The sequence below is a fragment of the Rutilus rutilus genome, assembly GCF_951802725.1.
Source record: "Rutilus rutilus genome assembly, chromosome: 24".
NCBI lineage: Eukaryota > Metazoa > Chordata > Actinopteri > Cypriniformes > Leuciscidae > Rutilus > Rutilus rutilus.
Window position 1 is genome coordinate 1,262,605 of NC_140228.1, and position 12,394 is coordinate 1,274,998.

Sequence of the window (12,394 nt, forward strand, 5' to 3'; positions counted from 1 at the left end):
GTGTTGTGGCTTATTTCTGTTGTGTTATACATTTTCCATTGTGTTGTGGCTTATTTCTGTTGTGTTGTGGCTTATTTCTGTTGTATTGTACGGTTTCCATTGTGTTGTGGCTTATTTCTGTTGTGTTGTGGCTTATTTCTGTTGTGTTGTACATTTTCCATTGTGTTGTGGCTTAATTCTGTTGTGTTGTGGCTTATTTCTGTTGTATTGTGCGTTTTCCATTGTGTTGTGGCTTATTTCTGTTGTGTTGTGGCTTATTTCTGTTGTGTTGTACATTTTCCATTGTGTTGTGGCTTATTTCTGTTGTGTTATACATTTTCCATTGTGTTGTGGCTTATTTCTGTTGTGTTGTGGCTTATTTCTGTTGTATTGTACGGTTTCCATTGTGTTGTGGCTTATTTCTGTTGTGTTGTGGCTTATTTCTGTTGTGTTGTACATTTTCCATTGTGTTGTGGCTTAATTCTGTTGTGTTGTGGCTTATTTCTGTTGTATTGTGCGTTTTCCATTGTGTTGTGTCTTATTTCTGTTGTATTGTGCGTTTTCCATTGTGTTGTGGCTTATTTCTGTTGTGTTGTGGCTTATTTCTGTTGTATTGTGCGTTTTCCATTGTGTTGTTGTTATAGGGGATGTGGACAGAGGGGAAAAAGACAACGATTAGGTTCTACTGTTTTTATGTGGCTGGGGGCACTTTCTGAGATCTGATTTTCTATTGGATGGCAGTCGCCCAGAACAGGCAATATTAGTACCAGAACATTCTAGATTGGGTTTGCAGAAACCCTCATTGTATTGCCTTTCAGTTCAAAGATTTTGTTATGGGTGTGCTCGTTGTTAATTTGCCTCAAAAGTATCATAAGATGTGTTTGACAGTGGTGCATTTAGCTGTTCATTATAGTGCTGTTGATATCAGTCAAAAGTTTTAATCATCAGCAAATCAGGCATACAAAAAGACATCAATTTTTTTTCAAATTAGGCTATTTATTATTAAAAAAAAAAAAAAAAAATGATTCAATTCCAAAAGGATATATTAGTGCTTGCTCCACACTCTTGTTGAGGTGGGACAAATAATTGATAAAACAATACTTTGTAATATGGTTATTATCAGTACCCTGGCACTAATGCAGATTGCAGCTTGCTTTACTGTATACAAACAAAACAAATATTTCGGTTCTTGAACAGCTTTGTAAACAGTCAGTTTAATCAACTCTAGTATTTTCAGCTTATGTTAAACTCATGTTAAACTGCGAGAGCGATTCACAGATTCCCTATATGGAACAATAGATTTATTAGATACAAGTCTCTATGTGTTCTTGATTGGCTTGAGGGTATTTGGTCAGTTCTTCATTTAATTGATTGTTAACTCTTAGAGACTTTTGTTCTAAATATCATTTACAATGTGAACGCAAACAATTTGAGCGTGTCTTAAATGCCATTCCCAAAAAGTTTAATTAATTTTGTACAAAACGCCTCTGTCAACATGCCAGATGGATCTTGTGAACTCCCATCCCTTCTCTTCAATGGTAATGACCTCAGGGCAATGCTTCCCAACAAACTTATGCTCTCGTTTCAATTCTATATTATATCAGATATTTCTGTATAATAACTGTGTTTTGCAAGCTTATGATAAACCATTTGTTAAAAAACTGCGAACACAGCATGTTAGCTTTCCAGTGGCTCCTAAAGCTAAGGAAACCCATTTTAAAATATTCAATGGGGTATAGCCGTCAAGTGAATTTTGAAGACATCGGTTTAATTTTGAAGAAAATGCCTGTATTTTTTGTCAAGTTGACGTAGAGACAACTGATCATCTTCTTTTTTTCTTGTGTTTTTTCAAATACTTTTTGGGAAAATATGTCTTATTGGTTGGAGACAAAGATTCATTCACTGCCCACTTTTGCTAGGAATTATGTTTGGAATGCTGTTGGATGAGAAAAGAAATCAATTTTTTATTAATGTAATGTTGATTCTGGGCAAATTTTTCATTCATAAATGCAAACGTATGAAGACGAAACCTTTTTTTTCTGTATTTAAAAGAGACTTTATTTGTAATTTCTTTCCATCGTTGCAATGTATGAAAAGTAAAAAGGCCCAGAAATTGGCTAGAATAATAAGAGACCTTGATCTCTTAGAACAGGAATGAAGAGACCCCTTCTTGTTTTTTTTTTTTTCTATCTTCAAATATATGTCATTTTCTTTTGTCATTATCCATTTATTTGACTGACATGTGCTTTGCTTAATACTCATTTATCTGTATTTATCAATGCCACTGTAGATGTATATGCTGTTTTTGTAACGTTCTTGGTGTTCAATAAAAAATGAAACAAAAAAATCTTGAAGTGGGCGTAACTTAGTCTTGCAGGCTGCAGACAGATTCTATTGGAGATATGCAGCTAATATCAAACTTAAAACTAACTAACCAGATTTACTTTATTTCTGTCATAAATGTTCTTATTGAAAGTTAGGTTTAGATGTTAATGTTTTGTTGAAAATGTTTCGACTTTGAGCGTTGTTTAGTAGGCTAGTTTTGTACCAACTTTCTTTTCTTTAGGTAACGAGTCATTCACCTCATCATCATCACGTGATTTATGATTGGAGGCATAAATACCGCTGTCTGTAAACGTGAGAGAGTTGAAGACTTTCAGGAGAGCACGGAACATACTGTAAGTGCATTATTCTTTCTATTCACAATTTACTATATTTATATTTTGAAGTGACTATCCAAAGTACACCCACTAGCATTACGAAAATAACCATAGTTTTATTGTAGTAAAAGTGGAGTAGCCTATAGCTAACCATGTTTTTGGAGGATTGATAGATTTGTAAATGTTTTACTGCAAACCCTACTGACATCGTAACAGTTACGTTATGTATTCATATTTTTTGGTAATTAATTTCATTACTTATTGGCAACGTTACTACGACGTCGCACACCCGTATAGGTCTATCATTACCATCAAATACCACAACGTAAGTCCCAGATACGTACACTATTCATAATATTTTGGTAATTTCATGGCAACGCCTAACTGCAACGTTATGTAGCCTACCCGTAATGTAATTTAGCCTACACGTTCTTTATGTTCTGATCACCATAATTTGCTATTTAAAATGAGTAGGCTATAATTAAATGTCAGACACAAGATTGAAATTTCTCTTCAAGATAAAATGTTCTGACTTTTCACCAAGTCAGAATACGGATGATCTTGCATTATAGCCTATGTATATATATATATATATATATATATATATATATGAAGAGTTCACCTGCAAAAGCCTCTAAATGCCATCTGAAATTTTCTTATAGAATGATCATTTTTATCAAGCTCGTATATTTAAATTAAATAATTTCACTTAAATGTCAATGAAGATTACCTATTAATTGTCATTTAAGTGAAATTACTGAACTTAAATACACAAGCTTGATAAAAATGATCATTCTATAAGAAAATTTCAGATGGCATTTAGAGGCTTTTGCATCTGAACTCTTCATATAGGCCTCTATATATATATATATATATATATCGATCCACAATCAAACAGCGTATATTTTGTGCTTTGCAAAACTTACATTTCACAGGAATATTCTCCATCTGTAAATCTTAGAAAGTCGTGCAAATATTTCCATTTTGCTGCTAAACTTCACTTTGAACGAGCGCTGCTGCGCGCATGCACGCCATATACATTTTGCTTGGAAAATTAATAGGCTATGCCAGGGATAGGCAACTCCGGTCCTGGAGGGCCACTGTCCTGCAGAGTTTAGCTTCAGCCCTGATAAAAACTCACCTGCCTGTATCTATCTAGTAATCCTGAAAACATTGATTGCCTTGTTCAGGTGTGTTTAATTAGGGTTGGAGCTAAACTCTGCAGGACAGTGGCCCTCCAGGACCGGAGTTGCCTATCCCTGGGCTATGCTATGCGATATTTTATAAGACCAGAATTATCTTCTAATTATAATAATTTATAACAATTATTTATTTTTAATTAATTAATTAATTAATTAAAAATTATTAAAAAAATTCTAAAGTAATTCAGGGAAGAATTTTTTAAGAAACCAAATATAATATACAACATATAGTTTTAGCAACATGACAACACTATAGCAATAATTGTTTTTTGGAGAAAGCAAGAATGTTTGGTTAGATTTAGTTTATACAGTACAATGTACATTATAGAGGGGATAACGTGAAATTAAGAGCAAAAGTAAACATTTTGAAAAAGATATGTACAACTCTAAAATTAAAGAATATTCCATAAAATAAAGGAATACATATTAGCCTACATTAACTAAATAACTATTTGTATAATTGTGTTAAATGTGTTTGAATTGAAAGACATAATAAAGTACATCATATATATATATATATATATATATATATATATATATATATATATATATATATATATATATATATATATATATGCTCAAATATTTGTTGTTGTACATTAGATGTGCCTTATTTAGAATTTTAAACCAAATGTATTTTTATGATAGAAATAACTGTAAAGGGACTATTGTAATGGGGTAAATCAAGTGTAGGCTAATATAGCCAATTACTAAGATCATATTCATCTTACCAGTTAAAATGTAGTCTGTGCCTTTGTAATTAATTATTTTAAATTTTGTGATTTTAACTTCTGCTTTAATAAGCTTTTTTTTTATTTTAGATTGTAATGTTCTAAATAATGTTCTTCTAATAACCATAAAAATGTACTACAGCTGCCAAATAAAACCAGAGAAAAATGTTTTCATAAATCTTTAAAACTATCTAATTAAATCTTGGGCACACAACAAAAATAAAACCTGGATACTATATATTGTGTGTAATATATAATATATATATACTTATACTTATATATATAAAGTATATGATATATAATTTTCACAAAAATGTTTTTAACCATTTGTTTCTTATGCTCAAAACAATGTGATATGAAAAATACTCAATTCAAAAAACTTTATTATTCTGGGTCTCAGGAGGATATATATATATATATATATATATATATATATATATATATATATATATATATATATATATATATATATATATATATATATATATATATATATATATATAACTTGTTTAATGAACTTGAGCAAACATTCAACCGTATTTTAGGTCTTTTATTCCCCCAATGCTGGCACTTTCTAATAATAATTCAAATGAAGTACTAGAAAAACATTGTCTTTGATTTCACACAAAAAAATCATCTTAAAGTTCTTATCTGCGATGAAGTTCTGTCCCGTGAAAAAAATGAAGTTATGCAACCTGAAGAAAAACATTGAGTGTGCTGAAATAGTTCTCTCTTCTTTAGCATTGTCCATTTCGTCTGGAGAAAAAAAACAAAACTAATCCACTCCGCCACAGCATCCTTTTTAACCCATCCTAACTTAGGCTTGCTTCCCAATTCACCCTAGGACGTGAATTAAATATCAGTTCTTACATTGAGCTTAAAACCAAACGGTTTCTCAACGAGTACAAGTTTTGAAGTAGCCACCAAGAAACACAAGTTCCCACAACCCCCAAACTGACTTCCTTCTTCATGTCAGCTTTCACCTTATATGAAAACAGGTGAGCCTATATAGCGCCCTCTAATGCCTCATAGTATTACTACACCATTCCATTCTTACATGGATGTGAGAGAAAAAAAACTGTTACAGATATTTCATTCTGTTACAATACATACATATATATATATATATATATATATATAATGTGTGTGTGTGTGTGTGTGTGACTTGACATAGGCCTACAGAGCGAGCTTCCACAACCAAGACAGGCTATAAACAGGATATTTTGTTAAGGAAAAAAAAAATGTTTGAATGTTCTACCTCAGATTTGTGAAATGTTCACCTGTCTGGCAAATGTAATAAAGAGATAAATCTGCCTTTAAACTTGAAAGAAATAAAGATTTGACATTTATCGTGATAATTATCGATGTCGACTGATATAAAACAATTATTGTGATAATGTTTTGGGCCATATCGCCCAGCCCTATCTTCTCTTGTTGATTAAAAGTCCCTCTTTGTCCTTTTGTGCCTCTAGAGACCTTACTCTTGGAGGATTCACCAGATACACTCCAGTAAACATGGCTGATAGCAAAGGTGAGATTTCAAACTGAAATGTTGGTTGAAATAATCATTTTTTGTGGATGTTTTTATTGCAAGTGCTGAGCATGAGTAAAAATGACACTGTTCATCTTTTTTGACATTTATATGTAACATTACATATTTAGCATTTATATTGTAAAACACTTGTCCAATATAAAATGTTTAGCTGCTTCTACTTATCTTTCCTTGCACCCTTTGACTTTTAAAGTCAGCATGGAATGAACATTTTATCCTATTTATTCTCTAAATGCATGTTATAGATCCTTTTGTTTGCCTATTCTTCCATGTGCATTTAAAAAAAATGTTTTAATGTTGACACTCATAAAGTTGAATTAAAACATCACTGGATTTTCTGGTGAAACATCAGACTTCTCTCTGGTGTTAATGCAGGACTTCATCCAATCATTTATTCTGCTTAAACTCCGCCCCTGCGAGCTCACGCTCATCTGCATACACTAGAGTGCCACGCCCACATCTTAACATGTAATAATCCTTGGTTCTATGCATCAGTTATTGATTGGATGTAATCCACTTCATCTGGGATAAAGTATGTAAACACCTCGCAAGCGTCAGTACGGGAAGCAGAAAGTGTTGCCAATTGGTTGATTGGTTGATTGGTTGATTGGTTGGTTGCAAAGTCAAACACTACCTAGTCACGTTTAGTAGGCCTTCTAATTTTTGTACAGGCTCCTTCATCACTGTCATCACAGATATAATATTACAGTGCAATACGTCATCAGTTACTTATACTTTTGGTTTATGTCATGGCACTTCTATTGATATAATATATTTTTAAATGACATAATCTTTTAAGCTGTACATTACTGAATGTATAATATCAAATACGCATCATTAATTGCATGCATTTCCAACTTGAGCACAATTGTAACATTATTCTTCCTGAAGTAAATACCAACAACCAACTTTTACTTGTTTAGTGTTGCCAACCTATAAAATAACCAAAGGACCCACTGTGTTTGGATGTGTCTCAGAGCTTGTTTCCAGTGACTCCACAAGCAGTCCAGAGTTCATCAAGAAGCTTCTTCCGTCTGCACAGCGGACGGCTCTCCTTTATAATCTGTCTTATCTGTGTCTGGGAGGCTTCCCGAAGCTGGAGCGTCTGCTCAGAGAACGAGCTCTCGAAACACAACTGCTGTTCGGATCCTCTGAGGCTCTTCTGATGAAGGTATTCCAGTATTTAAATATCCAACAGCTTCATTAAATCCAGGCTTTGGTGAATGATACGAACACTGAAATGGCCTGTCTTTACAGTGTGTAGGAACCAGCGATAACCTTGTCACATCGCTGCTGCCCAATCTGAAGGTGGCTGTGGAGAAAAACAAACCACAATTAGCACTGAAATTCCTAGAAAAGGCCAAAGAATGGATCGGTGACATCATAACGGATGTTAAAGATATTGTGAAGAGGTGAGAATATGAATCGGAAAACATTACCAAATAAAATACATAAAACCAGCTGATGATTAAAATAAAATATTTTGAAATATCTGAATATTGATGCACATTCCAGGTATGATAAACATAATAGTGATGTAGCCAAATCAACCAGTGACATCATCACTGAAAAGAAAGAGACCGAGGAGAAGCTGCAGCAACAAACCAGTGAGATGGAGGCACTTCAGAAGATTGTTGATGGTCTGGAAGCAAACCTTGGTAAAATCACTAAAGATATAGAAGACTATGAGAAAAAGATTGAGGTGAAAAACGCAGAGATACAAAGATTTATCAGCAGCATCACCAGCACTGACACCAAGGCAGAAAAGCCGATGCAGACGCCTGGTGTGACGCCCATGATGGGATCTGGTGTTGCTATATTTTCAATGATTGTGCCATTTGTGGAACATGTTATGAGTTACATTTCCAGATTGTTTTCAAACACTTCACATGCATCTATGATCAAAACTCTTCAAAGCGGATTAACTGAGCTCACAAGTGCACAGCATCGTCTAAGAGAGAGAGAGTGGGACATCCAGAACCAGCTGATGGACCATCAGCTGAAGATGGCCAAATTAAAAATTGAAAACGGTGAGACACTATATGTTTTCTTGTTAATATTTAAACCTAATGTGCATTTTGGCTTTGCTCATCTGTTTACTTCTGTAATGAACATCACAGGTCAGTTGCCCAGCGTCACACACCTTGATGAAGTCCAGGTATGCCTGTCCCGAATCCAGCAAATTCTGGTTCAGCTTCAGAAGTTCTGGGAGAAAGTGGGTACTTTGCTGGACACGCTGAAGAAAAAGACCTTCGCTGGGGAGGATTGGATTGATGATCTTGACGATATGAAGAAAGAGTTCCTGGAGTCCATAGATGCAGCTAAAGAGGTAAACGATGATGATGATAATGATGTTTCTAAAGTTCTGCTGTTGTTCAAACCTCTAATGTTAAATCTCATTTGAACAGGGATGGACAAAGTTTGGCATCAGCTGCATGAATGCTAACAACATCTTCAGCGTTCAGTCAAATGAAGCCTACAGGTTCCTGGAGATCAGTCCTACATCTCTGTCTAAAGAAGAGTGGCAGAAAGAGTATGAGAGCGTGAAAGAGAAACTACAGAATATAAGACCAAATGCTGCCAGTCCTGCAGCCATTACGCAGTGAGATCTACAAAGATGATGGCAACACTTTAGATTACAGCCTGGAAAGTATTGCATAATTAAGATGAATTTATTGGCTTTCATGTTTCAAGCCAAGTAAAGCTAGAACTATTGCAATAGTTTTCGTTTTCACTTTTGTTAAAAAGAATACTGTATAAATGCATAGATATGTACCCTGTAATTTTTTTAAAAGCCTATACAGTATGTACTGGTTCATCATTATTTCAAAAGGTATGCAGTGTATGTTCTTCTCCCAAATGTAAGATTGTTGTATCATAATAGTAGAATAAGTACCCCTTAGTTCTATAATTTTTTAATTCTCCTGGTTGTTACCCTTTTATTCGCTACTTAAGGAAAGTTATCATGAGCATTGTAATGTTTGAAACGGATGTCATAACAAAATTCAGTAGAACAGGAAGATTTTAAAACGAGTGATTCATAAATCCGTGAGATCTTAACTTCTGTGGAAATACAAAGCGGAATTAATAATAATTAATTAATTTGTTACATTTATATAGCGCTTTTTCTGAGACCTCAAAGCGCTTTACATAGATGGGGGAATCTCCTCAACCACCACCAATGTGCAGCATCCACTTGGATGATGCGACGGCAGCCATATTGCGCCAGAACGCCCACCACACACCAGCTTACTGGTGGAGAGGAGACAGTGATGAAGCCAATCAGTATATGGGGATGATTAGGAAGACAGAACACAACGAGTGCAGCTAAAAAATAACAATAAAATAAAAAGATGAATGAAATAAATTACTGGTAATAATAACAACAACAATAATATAATTGTTATACCATTTAAACTTGACAAATTATTCATCATACGTTACATATCTTTGACTGCTATTTGACTGTTACAGTGCTTGAAATAATAAAATAAAATGTTTGAAACTCACCTTTAATTATTTAATAAAGTCACCATTAGTTGAGGTTTGTTTTGCTGATCAATATATGTGAATAAAAGCCTAAATTCAATCAGTTCATCACATAAAGCGATCAAGTCTCATCAGAAAATTTGGAATAACCCGCTCAACTCATATGGATTAGTTTCAGGATCTCTTTATGAACTTTATTGAAACGTCAGTGGTGGTTGCATAGCCTGTCAATGGAGGGACAGATCTTTCTTACTGTAGATTTCATTCATAATATCACGTCAGTAGTGTTTCAAAGATGAACAAATCTATATGCCAATTGTAATGAAGTCATCTGATCATAACTGTTGTCTGAATAATTGTCATATTTTGCCAATATATGTAATATTTCCATAATGTATAGCATATGAAGATGTGTCAAAACTGTCAGTAAATCACTGAGTGTTTTCAGATAGCAATTATTATTATTCTCACATGTCCTCTAGTTGTCAGTGTTTCCTAATTCAATTAAATCCCCTTGCAGGTTGTGAAAGTTAAACTAAGATGAATGTGTAGTTCAGTGAAATGTCACTTTTCAAGAATTTTCTGTCATACAAAATATTGAAGCGTTGACCCTGTACACAATCATTATGGTAAATGTGTGTGTGTGTTTAGAGAGAAATCCATCAGACCCTCACAAACAGAACTTCTTGTTTTGTAAGGATCATTTGTAATGTGACGTGTGAGTTGTTGTTGCCATGGTGAATTTAAGACTGGAATCCCTCTATAAGGCTCTTTACCGCTCAATCCCTGTCCTGTTCCACACAGACCTCTTTAAGCCATTACATCAACACCTCTCATAATGGGAGTGGGGTAACGGATTCTGACAACTGTTTTTCTTTTGCCGTCGGATTCTGTTCCCCCCATATTTCTGACACACTGAGGTTCTTATATTTATCAAATTGATGCTGTTTAAGCTCCATACACTCACAAAAATAGAATCAGCATTTTTTAAGCCATTACATCAACACCTCTCATAATGGGAGTGGGGGAACGGATTTCGACAGCTGAACTATTTGCCGTCGGATTCCGTTCCCCCTATGTTTCTTACACAATAAGGTTCTAATATTTATCAAATTGAAAGAAGTTACTAGTCTCAATAGCCTAGTGGTTAGTCCCCTAACAATATTTCTTTTTAGCTTTGGGGCGACCCGAGTTCAAGTCCCGGGTCATCGAACTTTCTTGATACTATACTTTCCTATCATAATAAAAGGCAAAACATATATTCTTTAAACTGTTGCAAGTTAAGCTCCATCCACACACAAAATAGAATAAGCATTTTTTAAGCCATTACATCAACACCTCTCATAATGGGATTGGGGGAACGGATTTCGACAGCTGAACTATTTGCCGTCGGATTCCGTTCCCCCTATGTTTCTTACACAATAAGGTTCTAATATTTATCAAATTGAAAGAAGTTACTAGTCTCAATAGCCTAGTGGTTAGTCCCCTAACAATGTTTCTTTTTAGCTTTGGGGCGACCCGAGTTCAAGTCCCGGGTCATCGAACTTTCTTGATACTATACTTTCCTATCATAATAAAAGGCAAAAAATATATTCTTTAAGCTTTTGCAAGTTAAGCTCCATCCACACACAAAATAGAATCAGCATTTTTTAAGCCATTACATCAACACCTCTCATAATGGGAGTGGGGGAACGGATTCTGACAACTGTTTTTCTTTTTGCCGTCGGATTCTGTTCCCCCCATATTTCTGACACACTGAGGTTCTTATATTTATCAAATTGATGCTGTTTAAGCTCCATACACTCACAAAAATAGAATCAGCATTTTTTTAAGCCATTACATCAACACCTCTCATAATGGGAGTGGGGGAACGGATATCGACAGCTGAACTATTTGCCGTCGGATTCCGTTCCCCCTATGTTTCTTACACAATAAGGTTCTAATATTTATCAAATTGAAGGAAGTTACTAGTCTCAATAGCCTAGTTGTCAGTACCCTGACAATATTTTTTTTTAGCTTTGGGGCAACCCGAGTTCAAGTCCCGGGTCATCGAACTTTCTTGATACTATACTTTCCTATCATAATAAAAGGCAAAAAATATATTCTTTAAACTGTTGCAAGTTAAGCTCCATCCACACACAAAATAGAATCAGCATTTTTTAAGCCATTACATCAACACCTCTCATAATGGGAGTGGGGGAACGGATTCTGACAACTGTTTTTCTTTTTGCCGTCGGATTCTGTTCCCCCCATATTTCTGACACACTGAGGTTCTTATATTTATCAAATTGATGCTGTTTAAGCTCCATACACTCACAAAAATAGAATCAGCATTTTTTTAAGCCATTACATCAACACCTCTCATAATGGGAGTGGGGGAACGGATTTCGACAGCTGAACTATTTGCCGTCGGATTCCGTTCCCCCTATGTTTCTTACACAATAAGGTTCTAATATTTATCAAATTGAAAGAAGTTACTAGTCTCAATAGCCTAGTGGTTAGTCCCCTAACAATATTTCTTTTTAGCTTTGGGGCGACCCGAGTTCAAGTCCCGGGTCATCGAACTTTCTTGATACTATACTTTCCTATCATAATAAAAGGCAAAACATATATTCTTTAAACTGTTGCAAGTTAAGCTCCATCCACACACAAAATAGAATAAGCATTTTTTAAGCCATTACATCAACACCTCTCATAATGGGATTGGGGGAACGGATTTCGACAGCTGAACTATTTGCCGTCGGATTCCGTTCCCCCTATGTTTCTTACACAATAAGGTTC

At 34.7% G+C, this 12,394-nt stretch overlaps 1 protein-coding gene across 1 annotated transcript; it reads left to right on the forward strand.

Moving 5' to 3' along the window:
• The first annotated feature begins 2,626 nt into the window (after positions 1 to 2,626).
• Positions 2,627 to 9,623, forward strand: LOC311284391 (uncharacterized protein). The gene is made up of 7 exons (XM_084399397.1): positions 2,627 to 2,657; positions 6,045 to 6,103; positions 7,102 to 7,295; positions 7,382 to 7,536; positions 7,640 to 8,154; positions 8,245 to 8,453; positions 8,533 to 9,623. The coding sequence occupies exons 2-7, from the start codon at positions 6,088 to 6,090 to the stop codon at positions 8,728 to 8,730; spliced, it is 1,287 nt and encodes a 428-aa protein (XP_084255523.1). The 5' UTR covers positions 2,627 to 2,657; positions 6,045 to 6,087; the 3' UTR covers positions 8,731 to 9,623.
• The last annotated feature ends 2,771 nt before the right edge of the window (positions 9,624 to 12,394 follow it).

What these genes read in the sequence shown, in the direction of transcription:
- LOC311284391 (XM_084399397.1), top strand. An exon ending in GTTAAAGATATTGTGAAGAG is followed by an intron (nt 7,537 to 7,639) that starts GTGAGAATATGA and finishes TGCACATTCCAG; the next exon opens with GTATGATAAACATAATAGTG. An exon ending in CAAATTAAAAATTGAAAACG is followed by an intron (nt 8,155 to 8,244) that starts GTGAGACACTAT and finishes TGAACATCACAG; the next exon opens with GTCAGTTGCCCAGCGTCACA.